This window comes from Citrus clementina, unplaced genomic scaffold (assembly GCF_000493195.1).
Source record: "Citrus clementina cultivar Clemenules unplaced genomic scaffold, Citrus_clementina_v1.0 scaffold_6, whole genome shotgun sequence".
Taxonomy (NCBI): domain Eukaryota; kingdom Viridiplantae; phylum Streptophyta; class Magnoliopsida; order Sapindales; family Rutaceae; genus Citrus; species Citrus x clementina.
The window spans coordinates 17,867,175-17,885,940 of NW_006262139.1; the positions used below are offsets into that span (position 1 = coordinate 17,867,175).

General features: G+C 36.6%; 2 protein-coding genes across 3 annotated transcripts; one reads left to right on the forward strand and one right to left on the reverse strand.

The window, feature by feature from the left end:
* The first annotated feature begins 743 nt into the window (after positions 1–743).
* Positions 744–7,095, forward strand: LOC18037975 (RING finger and transmembrane domain-containing protein 2). 2 transcript variants are annotated; one of them, XM_024181883.1, is made up of 9 exons: positions 744–1,229; positions 1,360–2,049; positions 2,603–2,679; positions 2,822–2,990; positions 3,437–3,525; positions 3,647–3,811; positions 3,906–3,983; positions 6,433–6,536; positions 6,645–7,095. In XM_024181883.1, exons 2-9 carry the CDS (start codon positions 1,422–1,424, stop codon positions 6,748–6,750), a joined length of 1,416 nt encoding a protein of 471 aa, XP_024037651.1. In that variant the 5' UTR covers positions 744–1,229; positions 1,360–1,421; the 3' UTR covers positions 6,751–7,095. The 2 variants fall into 2 exon arrangements, with proteins under 2 accessions (XP_024037651.1, XP_006429648.1); XM_006429585.2 differs by having other exon boundaries at positions 1,430–2,049; positions 6,645–6,772.
* Positions 7,096–7,470: 375 nt separating this feature from the next.
* On the reverse strand, positions 7,471–10,611 carry LOC18037976. Its single transcript, XM_006429586.2, has 6 exons — positions 10,190–10,611; positions 9,644–9,811; positions 9,364–9,474; positions 8,971–9,141; positions 8,356–8,520; positions 7,471–8,133 (listed from the first exon to the last, which is right to left on the reverse strand). The coding sequence occupies exons 1-6, from the start codon at positions 10,463–10,465 to the stop codon at positions 7,648–7,650; spliced, it is 1,377 nt and encodes a 458-aa protein (XP_006429649.1). The 5' UTR covers positions 10,466–10,611; the 3' UTR covers positions 7,471–7,647.
* Between the last annotated feature and the right edge of the window lie 8,155 nt (positions 10,612–18,766).

Below are 18,766 nucleotides of genomic sequence, written 5' to 3' on the forward strand. Positions count from 1 at the left end.
AACAAAAGTAGATATGGTGGCACATCTAGTTTTAACGGTCCATTGAAAATTTGCACTAAATAAAAACATAATTTTGAATGATAAGATAAAACAAGTAGCAAGGAAAAAAAAGTGAATAAACAAAATGATAATAGAATATTAATCCCAAATAATTTGTGCGGGTGCTAATTGGTTCAATTAGTTAAATATGATGTGGATCCCATACTATTATATATGTTGGTGATGATATTTGTTTCCAAAAGTTTTGCAATAACATATAAACGCATAATTCTATACTTGTTGAGTTGTGATACTCATCGACTAGACTGTAAGATGGGATTACTAAATAATTTGACAGTTATGAAATTATAATACCCGCTACATGAATGTCGTTTTAATATCTGATATGAAAATGGTGAGATACTATTAGAGAACTGAGATATACTATATAAATATACTGATACCTTGGCACCTTTTTACATTAAAACGGCAAAAAAAAAAAAACTCGTATTTTGTAAATGCACAATCATCTGTATACATTAATTAAATTAAAGTTGTCTGTGAATCTTGAAGGTGTACTGGACTGACCGAAGCCGAAAGTCAATACAGAGAGTAGGCCCAATAGAACTATTCATGTAATGGGCTTCAGTTGAACCCGTTAAAAAATAGGCCGAACATGAGGTCCATTTGATTGTTGGGTCAATATGTGTGTATATATATTGGACTTTGCCATTAATTTGGTCAGTAGAAGGTGATAGCTGACAAGCTCAACGAGCGTGGGACCAATGGCAATTAAAACAAGTTGGTATTATTTTGTCATTCATTTGGTCCTCTCTCTCTCTCTCTCTCTTTCTCTTTCTCTCTCTATATTTTTCTCGCGCTCGCCAATAGAGCGAAAAGGGAAAGAAGAGCGGAAACAACGAACACCATAACAAAAATAAAAGCCAACCATAATTATTTAAAAATTAAGAATTAAAACCGAACAAAAAAATAAAGGATTTTTATTTTCATTACTGGTTTCACTTTTGAGCATTTTCATTTCGATCGCATAAATTTTTTTCAATCCACCAAAGCTTCAATTTAATCACCGGATGATAACATTGGAACCGTTTCCGGTCGAATCACGGCGTTCGGTTGGTTGACCTTTTTTTTCCCCCGTATTTGACTCGATTTAGGGTTAGGGTCTTCGTCGAATGAAATTTCTCCTTGTCTGATTACGAGGTTGCCTCCACGGAGTTTCGCTTTCGAAGGTACGGTTGATTTGTTCTTTCCCTTTTTTTTTTAATTTATTATTACATATTTTAATATCCACGTTTGCTTCTTTGGCAAGTTAATATTTCCGTTATTTTAGCAATGCGTTTGGTTTTTTTCTTTTTTCAGTTTTAGTTTTGCGATCTTTAGAGTGATTGATTGTGAAATGTCTGTTGTAATGCCTAAATTGAATGGCTAGGGTTAGGGCATCAAGAGAAATGGAAGCGTCTGTTACTAATCCTGACGCTTATAGAGGTCCTTCTGGAACGAGTAGCAATTCGCGAAGATATGGAATGCTTTCGGCTTCTAACATAATTCAAGCTCCATTATCAACGTTATTGGAGTACTCAGGTCTTTTAAGAACGAGGTCAAGTCATCAGGAATCAGAACCCTTGATTAATTCGACTGTTTCTGCTCACCTTAGCAATCATAATCGGCTTGACGATCCTACTGTGAACAATGGGGAGGTGGCAATTAGGATAATTGGGGCAGGGGAGCACGAGCATGAGAGGGATGGGTCTGGAGGGTTGGTGATTGGGCAGGTAAGGGAAGGGACTGGGCAGTCTGATGTGGCGTCCGTTGCGTTGGCAGGTGATAATCAGGGAGATGGTAGGACTGATCGTGGGGTGGGTGCTGGAGAAGGTGTTTTACAGTCTTCTAATGGGAATGGTGATGCAGAAGCTGGGGATGGTGCTGCGGTTAATGGTAGAGACTCTTCTTATCAGAGATATGATATTCAGCAGGCTGCTAGGTGGATTGAACAGGTCCTTCCGTTCTCTTTGCTTCTCTTGGTTGTCTTCATTCGCCAGCATTTGCAAGGTATCCTTCTCATCCCTTGTTCACAGTTATTTATAACATTGATTTACTTTGATGGGCCCTGCGTTGATCATTTTTGGGATTTTGGTTTATAAATTTTATCTTGGTGACTTTGTCAGTTCTCTAGTTTCGCCAGTGTTCCAACTTCTATAGTGATTTATATGATATGAAACTATTTTCTTTCTCCTCCACTCCCCCCAATGGCTTCATGCGCGCGCGCGCACACATACACACACATGAAAAGATAACAAATGACAGAGGTGTGGTTCTCATGTGCAAAGTGCATGTCGACTTAAACAATTAAAGCCGACTTTCCATTTCTATCGGTATAGTAGTTATTCTACACATGTTTTTGTTTTCTCGCAGGTTGGTTTATGCCAAAGAATGATAGAGTTACTTAGGATGCCGTTGCATCTATACTTTTTGTATTAAAGCCTTCGCTAAAATGGCAATTGTTAGAATTTTTTTTTTTTTGAGTCTTAGCATGTTTTTTGATATAATTTTCAACCATCTGTACTTTAGGTTGTGATATTTACATTTCTGCGAGCACTTGCAGGTTTCTTTGTTACAATTTGGATTGCTGCTGTCATGTTCAAATCAAATGACGTTCTACGGAAACAAACAGCTTTGAAGGTGCTGTAATAAGTAATTCTTTGTTCTATTCTTTTCATAGGATCTCTGCTTGATTGGTTGATAGAAATGAGAACAGCTTTAAACATTTTCTACTGTTACTAAAATATGTATGATTAAGCATATCAATTGTTGGTGGCTGCAGGGAGAGAGGAAGGTCTCTGTTCTGATTGGCATCTCTATCGCTTTCATGCTTCATGTGGCTGGCGTCTACTGGTGGTACAGGAATGATGATCTTTTGTACCCTTTGGTCATGCTTCCTCCCAAATCCATACCACCTTTCTGGCATGCTATTTTCATCATCATGGTGAATGGTATATTCTTGTCCTCTAGTTATTACTTTGGTCATTTTTTCCCTCCCCACTTTGCTGTTGTGAAATTTACTATAACGATGGTACTTAGAAGGTTGTAAGCAGAAGGTGTTGGGAGTTGGGAGCTGGGGGATGCTCTGTCACAATATTAACCATTTTGGAAGGAAATGAAATCTTGCTTAATTGGTTTTTGATCTTTTCCATTTTCTGATTTAAATAAAAAAAAAAAGTTCTGTTTTTTCTGATTTTGCCAATAAATTAAAATATTTTTCCTGGAAAATTTCTGATCATTATTTTCATTTAATACTGGATAAAAATAGTGGTTGCTATATCTATAAAATATGCATTTCTTTAATGATTAGATGAACTCTTTTTTCATGGACGTCCATGTCTGCTGAATATACTAGAATTCTTGTTATCTCTTTTAACATCTTAATATTTCCTTTCAGATACTTTGGTCCGGCAGGCATCAATGGTGCTCAAGTGTTTTCTTTTAATGTATTACAAGAACAGCAGAGGCCGAAATTATCGGAAGCAGGTTGGTAACATGTAGCATGGAATTTGAAGAGTATATATGTTAATAGATTATGAGTTTGGCCTTTGATTTTCATATTGCTTTTGAATCCATAACTTCTAATTTAGAACTTCTCTCTTTCCAGGGTCAGTTGCTAACTTTGGTTGAGTATTTGATGCTTCTGTACCGTGCGTTATTGCCAACACCAGTATGGTATCGTTTCTTCTTGAACAAAGAATATGGGAGTCTCTTCTCATCGCTGATGACAGGGCTGTACTTAACTTTCAAGCTTACATCTGTGGTTGAGAAGGTAAAGCAGTGGCTTATCATGTGTGTTTCACTCCTCTCTCTTTACTGTTCAGCTTGTTCTCCTCTTAGAATTTACATGAATGCATGATTTTCAGGTGCAATCCTTCTTTTCTGCGTTGAAGGCATTGTCGCGTAAAGAGGTGCATTATGGGGCCTATGCAACAACAGAGCAGGTAGTCTGGAATTTGCCATTTTCATTTGAACTCCACGAATGACCTGAATTTTTCTTCTCTTTTTATCTGTTTATTTATTTTATTATTGTTCTTATAATACTACAGGGGTTGCATATCTACATGCAAATCAATATTCCCTTCATTCATTATATCAGTTTTATGTATTTTATGAATAAACTCATTGAAAGAAGAAGAAAAAGAGGAGAAAATAGTGAAATATATAAAGAATATCTATTGAGCTCAAAAGATAGGCTTGCTTGCCTTTCCAGCCAAATCTTGTTGCAAATTGCCATTCATATGTTTGATTCACTGAACATGCTTCTTAAAAAACATGACTGTATTGTTCTACCACGTTCCCAGTGAATGTTTCGTTTGTTTTAGTTAGATCTTTTGATGTTAGGAGGCCGCATCTCTGATACACTTTACTTTAGATGATAGGCAGAGTGATGTCATATAAAATCTGTATGCCAAAACATTATAGTTTAGCAAGCTAGTAATATGCCTGGGTATGTGCTATCCTTTATCTCCTTGTCTATGCTTAATGTGAGAAAGAAAATAGGGATATTCCTTTGAGATTGCTTTCTAAGGGCTCCTAAGACTTCCATTGCTAACCACATTAGATTCTCAACCATTTGAGTGGGGGCCATACTTTCTTCTAATCACTGAATGCCAGAGAGAATCTTTTTCAAGAGTTCCATAGCCACTTGGCCAAAAGGGCTCTATTTTTCTTATCCACATTTCCGGTTCCTAACCCTCCTTTAAACTTAGATCTTCAAACTACATCCCATCTAATAAGTTGAGGGCTGTTCAATTATTCATTACTTTCCTGTAAGAAGTCCCTCATCAACCTTTCTATTCTATTATCTACCTCGCTAGGAATTTTGAACAAGGAAAGGAATTAGATAGGAAGAGCCAGCAATATGGAGTCGATTAAATTAAGCCTGCCACCTTTACAAACAAAGGTTTTTTTCCATCCTTCAAGTCTTTTTTCAATTTTTTCCACCACTGTGTTCCAAAAACTTGAAGATCTAGGATTGCGTCCTAAAGGAAGACCTAAATGCTTGATAGGCCAGCTTACTTTGACAAGCCTGATTGGCTAAGGCATTCACTTTCTCTTTGGCAGAATTAATTCCCAAAACAAAGCTTTTAACTTTATTCACTTTAAGCCCTGAAATAAGACTAAAAACTTCAATTACTTTGAGAAGGTCATGTATTATCTGAATCTCAAATGAAGAGAAAAAGTGTATCATCGATTGTCTTCTCCTTACCAACTTCGATGCGCTTCACTATGTTTGCTTCAAGAGCTTTTCCCATCAATCTGCTCAAATCATCCACTACTAAAATAAATAGGAAAGGAGATAAAGGATCACCTTGGGAGGATAAATGATTAGGAGATTTTTCTTTGTGTGAGTGCTTCCCTTACCTCTATAGGTTCTGTCGTACAAGAAATTTTCCTATAAATTTTCTTCCTCGTTCTTGAATTGACATTGGAATTTCAACTTCAAAAGAAATTTGAGTGATAGGTAGATTCAACTCTTGGAGTTGTTATACAATGTCGATATCAATGAAATGAAGTAAGCCAAAAGATTGTGGAGTTTGGGGATATCATGTCATAATTTTTGCAAAACTTATCTCAACTGGCTGAGTAATGATGTCTCCTTGGCTGATTTTTTACCCTCTAAAACAATCTGGAAGGCTAGTATTCCCTCTAAAGTTCAAGTCTTTTGTGGGCCTTGGCACAAGGAAAATTAATTTCTGGAGAAATGATTCAAACAAAGTTACCTAATTTGTCTCTATCTCCATCTTGGGGTGTGATGTGCAAAGCAAGTGCAGAAACTTCTAATCATCTTTTTCTTCATTGTTTTATGGCCTCAAAGTTGTGGAATAGGTTGTTTAAAGAGGCTAAATGTGGGCATTCCGGGTTCTTGTCATTCTATATTCCTGTGCTTTTTATTAAAGGAAAAAATGCCAAATCCCTTTGGATCTGTGCTGTGGCAGCTCTATTTTGGTTATATGGTAGGAATTTTTTTTTTTTTTTTTGAGGGAGAAAATGTGGATAATATTGAAGAATTGTGAGATAGAATTCATCTTCTAGCTTTGCTGTGGGCTTTAGTTTCTAAGGAGTTTCAAGATTCATCTTTTTGCTTTGTTCATTTAAGCTGGGAGAGTGTTTTGAGATAGGTCTCTAGGCTGGTCGTATTGTAGAGGGGTGATTGGTATATTTTGTTTAGCACTGAAAAGTTTTCATTATTTTGCTTTCTCAGTGGACAGATGGTCTACTTCTTGTAATGATTCTTCATCATCAATTTAATTTGTATTTTTTTTATCCCCACCCAAAAAAAAAGGATATGTGCCATCTTTTTGATACCTTTGTGTTAAAGCATTCTAATCTCTACTTGAAGTCGAAAGTTATCCATGCATTTAAAAGCTTGACTGTGATCTAATGCAGGTGAATGCAGCTGGAGATTTGTGTGCTATATGTCAGGAGAAGATGCATGCTCCAATTCTGCTTCGTTGTAAACACATTTTCTGCGAAGACTGTGTCTCAGAGTGGTGGGTTTATTATTGCTTGCTCTTTTCATTTTCCTCAATGTCGTGGATTTTTTGTCCCCTCCTATTTTGCTTCTGTTCTGGAGGACTTTAACCTTTATTACTTTTCAGGTTTGAGAGGGAAAGGACGTGCCCATTGTGCAGAGCTTTGGTCAAGGCAGCAGATCTCAGATCATTTGGTGATGGATCAACTAGTTTGTTTTTCCAGATATTCTGATTGCACTACTGTAGAAACCCGGAGTTTTTTGCTTTGAAGATCTAGATATTTAATTGAAGCTGCCTTCTCCAGATTGCCGTCTACACTAGTAAATTTGACTGTATCCTACTCAACCCTGTTCATGAGTTGCCGAGGAAATTAAAGCAAAATGATGGATAGAATCAAATTGGCTTTCCGTTAGTATATGTTGTATTGTCAAATTTCTTCAATGATGGCAAAGATGTTGAATGTATGTAATGAGGCCATTAAGTTACAGGAATTTTTTCCCCCCAAGACTAACAATATATGTCAATGTTAATTTTTCATAAATGAAAAGCACCTAAATAGAAAGCATCCTTTTTCCCGTGTTCTTCGCAAGTCATATTCTCCTATTTCGTTGATTACAGATATTGATGGCTCAATTGGCTTTTCTTTTCAAGAATATAAGGTAACCAGAATTTTGTGCCATGTTACGGAGGGTGGTCTCATACAAAATTGTCCAACAATCACTTACGTGTCTGAGCAAACAATTTTGTGCCTGATATTTAGTAATTAGTACACAACTTGAGGGTCTGGCGGTCTGGCTGAGTCTTAAAAAATTCGTAAGGTTTCAATCGTGTGAATGATTTAACTTCTACAATGTGATGCTGAAGAGAACATCGATGGATATCAAAGTTGATTACGGATGCAAAGGGAAGAAAGAAGAGGAAATTCAGCATTTTATTTAATAACAAATCCAGAACACTGCATACACAAGTACATTGTCAAAATACCAACAAATGCATGCCAAAAAAATAAAAATAAAATAGGACCCCTCGCCCCACTCCTTCCTCACATATAAAAACAGGAAGAAAAAAAAAAAAAGGGCCAATGTTACAAAAATCCTTCCCAATAAACAGTGGCAATGACACAAATTAATTAAGCAGCAGATACTGAGTGTATTTTTGCATCATTATCTTCAGGTGCCTTAGTATTTGAACTTGGTGGGACTTCACTTCCTGTTACATGATCTGAGGGTTTCTTTGCATCAGTATCTTCGGGTACTTCAGCATTTGAACTTGGTGGGACTTCTTTTACTGGAACATCATTATCTGTTTCTTCTGATGGGGTGGGGACGTGAAGAATTTCCTTTGTCACTGGCAGGCTTGAAGGAGGAGGAATCTCTGATGGTGATGATGGGGATGAGGGTGGGGAAACAGAGAATATCTTGGAAAGTGGTGAAGTAGAGGTGGGGTAAACTTCTGTCACTTCTTCAGTGCCCTCATCTAAATACACAACATCCTGCATTGTGAGTTGATGGTACTCAACAATCTCCCTAAGAAAGCGATTCTCACGAGCATATATTGAATTCTCGTGTGCCAAACGAGCCTTCTCAGCCAAAAGAGTCTCTAGTTGAAGCCGAATCTGCAATAACAAATATGAAGATCCAAGACAGTTATCAATGTAAAATCAGATTTGATTCTGCCTTCAACTACACAATCGATAATTTATTCTGCAGTTTCTCAAAGAATATGTAATGTGTACTTACTATTCAACTTAAAAACATTGTACGCATAATAAGAACCAAATAAACAATAGGTTAGCCTTGCTTAAATTATTTCTGCACAAGGGAAGAAGTAGATTTACCAAATCATCATCGGCAGGGTTTTGCCCCTTCTCACGACTCTCACGAAGGAGTTTATTCTCTTCTTCCAGCTGAGTACATCTTTCCTTTGCAAAAGCCAGATCCGCTTTAACTGTTTTTAGCTCCCGAAGAAGAAGTTTTGCTTTGGCAGCTGTTGCCATCGCAACCTGAGACCCAAAACAAAATCCAACATGCATTTCATTGAATAGGAGGTATAAGAAACTTGGCTCAAATAATTACGTCTCTCCTTATCCTAATGATTCAAAATGAGCAGTAAGGATGAGATATGAATACCCAGATTTCAACTTCCCATTATTAAATACATAGCTACTAGTGTGATTTGTACTCCCAATGACCTAAAGCTTTAGCCAAAGCTTAAATTACATATTATCTTAAACAAACCAGAGTTGCCGAAGTTAAACGAAGAAATTATAAATATCCTTTGAAGACGTCAGATTTGGTGTATTTTTTAGCCAAAGACAAATTGAGATACTCTTCCCTTTTAAGTTGCATGATATGACTTAACAAGCTTAACATAATGTACTTTTTCAAATTAAAAAAATCAGTATTTCTACTGCATGAACTGTTTACACACAATAGCATAGTTGCAACCTTACGTCGCGAGATGCCTTGAGTTGCGTTTCATGGTAAGTTTGATTCTGTGGTTGCAGAGGCTGCCATGGGCTATTGTCGCCGGAAGCTTGATTTTGTTCCTCAGTAGCACCCTTTCGCCTCATTTGAAGTTTGCGGATATCTGCAGTTTTGCTTTCCACAATTGTCCGACCTTCCTGGAAAAACCATAAAATTTTGAAAACTACTTCGTTCAAGACTTGAGGTCAATTTTGACTACTTGGAACATTATATATCCTTATTCGCAGTCCCTTATGTAAATTCCACTTGTTTCGAAGCATATAATGAAAGATAATTGAAACATTACGATTAACGTAATCAGACCCATTATAGTTATCAGAGCACAATGCTTTAGCGAAATATAATCCAAGACATCTTACCTCAAAAGCTTTTTCAAAGGTATCGCCAATTTGATTAAGGGAAGATGTAAGTTTATCCAAACCCTTCCGTAGTCTAGGATTTTCCAAATTTCTAAAGCCCTCAGATGAATGCTGCAATTAAAATTGTGTAATTAAAAGATGCAAAAAAAAGCTAACAGGCAACTGCACGAGCAGCAACATGGCTTGCTTGTGAAGACTAAGTCATATTTTCAATTTTCATAATTATTTTTTGCTTGTAAAACGATAGTATAAAATGTTCCAAAAGGTTAATAATAATCACCTGGCCACCAGTTGAAGTGTCAGCCATCTGCCATCTAGACCGGGCTGGTGGTTCAGATTGTGGGGTTAAATCATCATCCTCGAGAATTGCCTTGGCTTTTCGAGCTATAACACCCCAAAACCCGGTATTTTCATTTCTTGTTGATGCATGCTCATATGCAGAGAAGCCCTGAATTTTGCAGGCGTCATATCACATTCACAAATTATACACCAGCAAACAATCCCACCAAAAGACAATTGAAAGGAAAAAAAACAAACAATATTGCCCAAATTCCTATTAAACTTCTTGACAAAGCCGCAAGGTTCATATAACACTACAAGGCTAATGAATTCTATTACCCAATTGCTCATACTGTTTCCCACGTCACAAATTTCCCGAATAAAAAAATCAGAAGAATGGAGCAAATGGTTATGTGTAATCAGAATCAATATAAGCTGAAGGAATTTATTTATTGTGTGTGTGAATTCTGATCAAAATCGATAACAATAGAAACGCATTGGTCTTGATCCATTTGTAAAATAAAAGGAAAAGGAAAAAGGAGTGAACCTTGGGTCGTTGATGGTCAGAGGCAAAAGCAGAGTCAGCACCAGCACCAACGTAAGCAGAAGAAAGGGAAGATTCACGATGGACAGCAGAGGCACGGATCGCCTGAGCCGCTAAAGATTCTGATGCTGACGACGATGCCGAAAACGATTTTGAAGAAGAAAACGCCGGCAATGAAGACTTGTTATTATCATTGCTTTTGTTACCCGTAGGTGGTTGATATATCTCTTCTTTGAAAGTTGACGCTCTTGCTATCCCCTGCCTCCTCCGGTACGCCATGTCGTTTCTCTCTTTTCTTTTTTTCCCGCCACCAACTGCACACCAGTTACGTCCACCGGCAGCGCCTTTCACCGGCACCCACCCAGTCCCGGAAGAACAATTTGTCAGAGATGTAAGATCTTTACGTCCAACGAACTCCTCCCTCTTTTAATGTAACCTCAAAAAAAAAAAAAAAAAATACCCTCTCAGGGAGGCACATACCATAATAGTAATAGTAGTAGTAGTAATAATAATTATAATTATAATAATAATAATAATAATAATGCAAAGGTGACATCTGTTTCTTCCTTTTCAAGCCATCTCGACCGTCTCTTTCCTCATTATGTTTACTTCTTTATTCCTATCATGCGGTTTGAAGCACTTCCACATAATCATTCCAAACCTTTTTATTTACTAAAAATGACACCTAAATCCCCAATATTTATCATTTTTACCACCTGAGTCCCTAATTATTTTCCAATAGGACCAATACGGCAAATGCCAATTACATCCTAAGGTTAAAACTTAAAAGATTGATTAAAAAAAATGCTTTTTGACTTTTTTTAAAGGACCCTACAGTTAGCTAATGTGATTTTATCAAAAGATAAGTTTTTTGTATGTAAAAATTTCACACATAGATTTTAAGGGTTTAGTTACATCATAGCATCTCCAACGCTGAATGCATGTTGTTACGACCATATTAGATTTTTATTATATGTATGTTGTTATACCTATTTGGACGTATTACGATAGCGATACTCTAATATAACTGATGGTGTATTTTTTAATATATAGTTTGAACTATAATATTATAATGTCAAATAAATTCATGGAACAATCATTTTTCAAATCATATTTGATAATCCTAATTCGACATGGGTATTAGAAAAAAAAATTATTAGAGACCTAATTGATAAAAATAAGAAAAGAAAATTAAGGGTCCAAAGGTCACTCTTTTTTATTTATTTATTTTCGTTTCTGGCTTGGATATAGGTGATGTGGCGTATGGGTTTCCAACTTTTAAACTTAAAAGACGTGTTTGGCCCCAACTCATTTGCGCTCTTTGCTGTTGTTTGGGTCTGACAACTCAAATATGTTGGAACTGCTCGTCAACTCGTGCGGAGCATTTTCCAATACCTGTTTTTCGCAATATGTTTCATTGAATCGGTCTTCATTAATCTATGGCTTTATAGAAAGTGATTAAGTGGATGGGATGGGTCTTTTTTTTCCTTTAATCATTATATGATCATAATGATTCTTTTCACCTTATCTGACTTTAAATAAATCAAGATGGTAATAATGAAATTATTTATTGAATCATAAATTGCAAAAGGGAACTTCTTTTAAGATCAATTATCTATTTACAATTTTTTTTCCTACATGAATTTGTTATAGCTGAAGAGCCAAATTAGTATGCTTGGAATCCAATGAGGATTGTTGATGATCGTCAAGCTTCTGGCAGCTCATTTTGTCCAGAAAGGACTTACCAATTGGCAGCAACGATTTAATCTCGCGTTGAAGTAGTAACATGATCTAGTCGTGTTTTCAGATGTGGTGGATCAAATGTAAAGGGGGAAGCAAGTGGCGAATGTTGATTTGATTTTAAGGCTTCGCTTGACCCTGGTGAAACATTCACCCTGTGGCTTTGGCATTTTGCTGTAATGGCTTGATCATTTTGTCTTAAATATTATGATCCTGGATTGCTGATTGAGCCCTTTGTTCGAGGAGAAGTTGATATGCTGGTGGTTCATAGTGGCCATGAAGATGATGAACCGTGGTTGTTTCTCAATCTGAAACAAAGCAAATCTGACTGAGAATATAATCCGAGGTTGACTTCGATGATTGAGTTTTGCTACCCAACATGCTTTTGTCTGAAAACATTGTCGCCGACAGGCTGCCCTTTATCTTTTAACCCAGCAACTGAAAAGTTCAATTCTCTAGCCGCAGCAGTGGGGGAATTCGTACCCAACATAGCCACATTGTTTCTGCTCTTTTGCACCATTTCACTCCCTGAATCCTTCATTGCTCTGCTTCTGCAAATGTCCTCTTTGAAGGCATGGGGAACTTCCTTTACATCGTTAGGTTCCACTTCCACAGAAGCAGCATAAATATCCATTCTGCCACCGACTTTACTACTGTCACACAACTCTGTCCCACCACTGCTGCTTCCTAGGACAGTTTGATTCCCAAGATGGTGTTGCAATAAATTGTGAGACATTATAGAACCAAAGTTATTATCCAGAGCAGCGTGTCTCCGTTGGGCAGAGGTACATGTGGGAGGATTATGACATTGTGGTGCCTGAAACCAACAGTCTGTTCTTGAAGACCGAAAATTGGGAGCCTCAGCTGAACATCCATGCAACTTCGCTTGGCGGTTAAACCATTCAGGCAGTTGGTCCTAGATCTCTAACAAACAACATCAAGCTTTCTCTATAACCCATATCCTGCTGATTCACCTACATGAACAAGAAATGGATTTTCAGTTTAACACCGAAAAGCGAAAATTTTAAAATAACCAAAAAAAAAGAAAAAAAAAGAGAAAGATGCCAACTTATTAGTTAAAATCGGACGGTTATCGTATCCAACAAGGTTGGATTCATAGGCCCAAGAGCTGTAAGTGAGGCCCATGATCTTCGTGGAGTTGCAATTGAATTCATTTCACAGGTTCAACCAATGTTTTTATATGTGTTAATTAATTTTGAGTAATAATATAGCTACAAACTCTTGTATAAATTAATGTAGCATGATAAAATTGATTGAATTAAATATCTTTTGATCCACATGATTTATTTATATTATTTTATATTTTCATTCAACCAATAAATTAATGTCATATCAATTTATATAAAAATTTATAACTGTACCATCACTCATTAATTTTTAACAATTAAAAGTCAAACAATCCTCTTCATTTCTCTCTCTTTGCTCTAGTTTCACAAATTCTTCTTCTCTCTTCCAAATTCCAAGAAACATTAATTTACTAGATGTTATAAAAATAATAAATTAAATAAAATGCCTACAAAAAGCCTGATTTCATCCTCCTTCTTCCCATTTACAACTCCATTCCCCTGCCAAAAAAGAAATGCAACAAATTTTCTAATTAAGCTAGTGGCATGATTTTCTACGGGAATGGATTTGTGAATGGGAAGCAAAAGGAGCATCAAAACAATATTATTTTTAGATTTGCAAAGTGAATTAAGGTTGGGGGTTATCATATTTCAAACATTTGCAGAAAGAGCTAAGAACCATTCACTAAATTTTTCTTTTGTCCACCACATGTTTGTTTAATGTACTGTGAAACAAGTTAACATATTGATGCTGGATATATTTTTTTTGTAATTGTATGATTCATTTTTTTTTTTTTTGTGGACAAACATGTGTCGCGATTATATAGATTTCTTGTAAATTCCAAAATTATTGCAAGTAAAATATGTATGTTTCCTTTGGTAAACATGCCCTCATGGATGGAATTTTGTTTTGAATTTTCAATAATTTTCAATAATATTTTCAACTTCAGTGAAAAAAAAAACAAATGTTCAATAATTTCAAAGGACATAAAATAGTTTTTCACTGTTGCTCAAGATTATTCTGAGCGTATCAAAATATCTTTTTTTTTTCATTAAATAACAAAATGCTGGCACTGACAAAACTATAGAAAAGAGTTGTTTGGTTAACTAGAAAGCTTAAGAAAATGAAAGAGAAAGTGAAATGAATCTGTAACTTTATTAATATTTCTTCAACATAACATCTGAGTACAAGATACACGTTTATATAGCAAGCTTGAACTAACTCAACAATTCAGGTGAGCTGGATAACTAACTTGCCAAGTCAGCTTTTATGAGCTAATCAGCTGCAGTCAGTCATACTCTGCTTCTGTGCTCTGCTTTCGATATCACTAACATCCCCCCTCAAGCTGAAATGTCCAGGATAGACATTCAGCTTGTGTCGCAGATAATCAAACTGCTTGAATGAAAGTGCTTTGGTTAATATATCAGCTGACTGATCATCACTAGGCACATAGCTGACTTCAATACTCTTTGCTGCAACCTTGTCTTGAATGAAGTGAATATCCAGCTCAACATGCTTTGTTTTTGCATGATAGACAGGATTGTAAGCAAGAGCAATAGCCCCTTGATTATCACACCACATCATGGGAGTAGTACTAAGTTTAATTTGCAGCTCTTGAAGAAGAGATTGTATCCATATCACTTCTGAGGTAGCATGGGCCAAAGCTCTGTATTCAGCTTCTGTGCTTGACCTGGATACCACTGCTTGCTTCTTGGATGACCAAGAGACTAAGTTTGGACCAAGATAGACTGCATAACCAGCTACTGACTTCCTGTCATCACGATCAGAAGCCCAATCAGAGTCTGTGAAGCAATGTAGTTGAAGTGCTCCAGTCATGTGAAAATGCAGACCAAGATGTAAGGTGCCTTTCAAGTATCTCAGCAACCTTTTACAAGCATCCCAATGAGAAGTGCGTGGATTAGATAAGAATTGACTGAGCTTATTAACTGAATAGGCTATATCAGGTCGTGTAAGGGTAACATATTGTAAGGCACCTACAATACTTCTGTATTGAGACACATTTTGAATGTTGTTACCTGAATCCTTTGTAAGATATTGGCTAGTAGACATAGGTGTAGAGACTGGACTGCTATAAACCATATCATGTTTTGCCAAAATATCAGCAATGTACTTTGCTTGAGACAGATAAAGACCAGTTGCTGACTTAACTACTTCAATTCCAAGAAAATAATTGAGATCCCCCAAATCTTTTAAAGCAAAAGTGTGATGCATGTCTTTAATCACTTGCTGAATTAGCTGAGGATTGGAACCAGTGAGAATGATATCATCAACATAAATCAGGACCAAGATTACATGACCATTTATCCATTTATAGAAGAGAGAACTGTCTGATTTGGAGTGCTGAAAATGCCACTGAGTTAGCATTGCATCTTTGAACTTATCAAACCAAGCCCTAGGAGCCTGTTTCAGGCCATATATAGCTTTCTTTAACTTGCAAATGTGATGAGGTTTAGCAGAGTTCACAAAACCCTCAGGTTGTGCCATGTACACGTCTTCAATTAAAATGCCATTGAGAAAGGCATTGTTGACATCCACTTGTCGAATCACCCATTTGTTAAGAACTGCTAAACTGAGAATTACCCTTACTGTTGAGGCTTTAACCACTGGACTAAAAGTTTCAGTATAATCAACTCCATGGGTTTGATGAAACCCCTTAGCAACCAGCCGAGCTTTATATCTTGAAATAGATCCATTAGAGTTGTATTTGATTCTGAAAACCCATTTATTTCCAACTATTTTAACATGTGTATCAGGCAATACCAGTTCCCATGTCTTATTGTGTTGAAGAGCCTGAAATTCTTCTTGCATAGCTTTTAACCACATAGGATCAGCAAGTGCTTGAGATGTGGAAAGAGGTTCAGAAGGCTGAGTTAATAGAGCTGACAAATAAGTTTTTGGTTTGAAGATGCCAACTTTTGACCTGGTTATCATTTGATGACCAGTGGATTGAGATAAAGGTAATGTATGAGCTGGTGAATGATGTGTGGAAGGACTGAATGATTCAGTAGGTAAGGAAAGAGAAGAATTTTGGTTTCTGTGTGTTTGTGAAGCATCAGGAATACTTGTTGAGGATGTTGCTAAAGGAACCTGCAGATGAACAAAAGAAGGAACAGAAGAAGAAGAAGAGAAAGATGACTTTGAGAAAGAAACTGGAGACTGACATTTATTTGGAGATGAAAAATCTAAACCAGAGACATAAGGGAAGGAACTTTCATAAAAAACAACATGGTTGGATGTATAAACTCTTCCTGAAGAATGAAGACACAGATAACCCTTATGATAAGAGCTATAACCAAGGAATATACATCTGCAAGTTCTGAAATCAAACTTGTGTTTATTGTATGGTCTCAAGGCTGGATAACAAGCACAGCCAAAGGTTCTGAGAAAAGAATAGTTTGGTGTTTGATTAAACAATTTTTGAAAAGGTGAAATGTTATTTAAAACTGGAGTAGGAAGTCTATTGATTAGGTAGACAGCTGTGTGAAAAGCATTCCACCAAAACTTAAGAGGCAAGTGAGCTTGAGCTAGTAGGGTTAAGCCAATGTCAACTATGTGTCTGTGTTTCCTTTCAATTCTCCCATTTTGGTGATGTATATGTGGGCAGGGGTGTCTAAAATGTATGCCAGAAGCTTTGAGTAAAGAGGTAAAGGTTCTGAATTCCCCTCCCCAGTCAGTTTGAACAGTTTTAATTTTGTGCTGCAAATGGTTTTCTATGAAGAGTTTAAAGTTTGAGAAAACTTCAATGGCATCTGATTTTGCAGATAAGGGAAATATCCATGTAAACCTACTAAAGTCATCAAGGATAGAGAGATAGTATTTGTATCCCTGAGTAGAAGAAATGTGAGAAGGCCCCCAAAGATCAGCATAGATCAGCTGTAGAGGTAATGTTGTTTTGGTTTCTACTGAATTGAAGTGAAGCATGTGATTTTTGCCATATTGACAAGCATTACAGAAAGACAATTTTTCAATCTTATTAAAAACAGCAGAATCATTACAAGCTTTGAATATTGTTTTGAGAACATAAGGTGCTGGATGCCCAAGTCTCCTATGAAAAACATCCATACTGACTGATTGCAGTGCAACTGCAGAAAAAACAGACTGAAGACTTGGTTCAGAGGTTTTTACAACTTCTGGTTTATTGACATGAGACATAGCACAAGAAGCAAAAAGAGATTCAGGTTTATTGAAACTGTCTGAGTTGAAAAGAGCTGACTGAGAAAACTGAGAAAAGATGTTTTTGACTTGATACAAGCCACCCTTAGCAACACCTTCAAGTAAAGTTATTCCTGTGTCCCTGGCCTTGACAAAGTATGAATTATCAAGAAATTCAACAACAACAAAATTATCAGCCACAAGTTTTGAAATACTAAGCAAGTTTTTGGTTATGTTTGGTACATAAAGGACATGATTAAGCAATAAAGGTTTTGAAGTTGAAGTTGTAAGCATTGCTGATCCTATATGATTAATAACCAATGCATTTCCATTGCCAACAAATAATTTTTCCTCACCAGTATAAGCTTGTGAATGAAGAAGTTTACCTAAATCATTAGTGATGTGGTTTGTTGCTCCACTGTCAAAGTACCATGAGGGATCCTCAACAAGCTCAGGGGGCACATTTTGATTTGAAGGAGGCAGAGATGATGAAGTAGAGGTATTGTATTGACCACTATTGTCAGGGGTTTCAGTTGGAGCATATGTTGATGAACCAGGAGTAAAAGAGTAAAATGCAGATGGAATGCCAAAGGAATTTTCTGCATGCACTATGTTACCCTGAAAACCAGAACCACCTTGAAAACCAAAACCTCTTGGTGAATTATAATTGTTGTTAAATTGTCCAGGGCCTCTACCACCACCATTAAAAAATCTTCCTCTTCCAAATTGTCCAGGAGGTCTAAAACCACTATTAAAGTTGCATCTACTATAGTTTTTCTGAGGAACAAATGATGAGTTGTATCTGTTTCTGCACTTATAAGCTCCATGTCCAGGTATGTAGCATATTTGACAAACAACATCAGAGAAGTTATTTCCATTGTTGAATTGTCCAGAACTATTACCAGAAGCACCACCATTAAAACCACCAAACCCTGAACTGTTTCCATTTCCAAAATTTCCTCCATAATTCTTTTGAAAACCACCATTATTTTTACCAGAATATGTGTTTCTTTGAGCAACATTAGCTGTCATATTATGCATTACATCACTAGTAATTTTCCCTCTCTTCTGTTCAATTCTAATTTCATGATTCAACAACAAGGAGTATAATTCATCCAGTGTTATCTTATCACCTCTAGCCAAGACAGCAGTCACTAAGGATTCATAGTCAGATGAGTCAAGACCAGTTAGGACATGCATAATCAAATCACTTAACTCTACTGGTTTACCAGCTAAAGCTAAAGTATCTGCTATTCGTTTGATTTTAGCAAAATAGTCAGCCATATGCATTGAACCTTTCTTAATGGTTTGGATTTGCATTCTTAGTGTTTGAATTCGAGCCTGAGATTGGGAGATAAACATATCAGTAAGAGTCTCCCAGAGTTGCTTAGATGTTGTACAATCGATCACTGTAGAGAGCAGATTTTGCTGGATCGATGACATCATCCAACTCAGCAGTAGTTGATCTGTCTTCATCCATGCTACAAACTCAGAATTTATAGATCTTGAGCTTCCAGTTGATACTACACTCTCAATATCACTCTCAGAAATGAGAAACTGTTCTGGACATTTGTTATCGCC

Bases quoted from the DNA above. Each gene is read 5' to 3' on its own strand.
- LOC18037975 (XM_024181883.1), top strand. From the start codon at position 1,422: ATGGCTAGGGTTAGGGCATCAAGAGAAATGGAAGCGTCTGTTACTAAT. The intron at 2,050-2,602 runs GTATCCTTCTCA...GAGCACTTGCAG, and splicing joins CATTCGCCAGCATTTGCAAG to GTTTCTTTGTTACAATTTGG. The intron at 3,812-3,905 runs GTAAAGCAGTGG...CATGATTTTCAG, and splicing joins TTACATCTGTGGTTGAGAAG to GTGCAATCCTTCTTTTCTGC.
- LOC18037976 (XM_006429586.2), bottom strand. From the start codon at position 10,465: ATGGCGTACCGGAGGAGGCAGGGGATAGCAAGAGCGTCAACTTTCAAA. The intron at 9,475-9,643 runs GTGATTATTATT...TTTTAATTGCAG, and splicing joins ACACTTCAACTGGTGGCCAG to CATTCATCTGAGGGCTTTAG. The intron at 9,142-9,363 runs GTAAGATGTCTT...TGGTTTTTCCAG, and splicing joins CCTTTGAAAAAGCTTTTGAG to GAAGGTCGGACAATTGTGGA.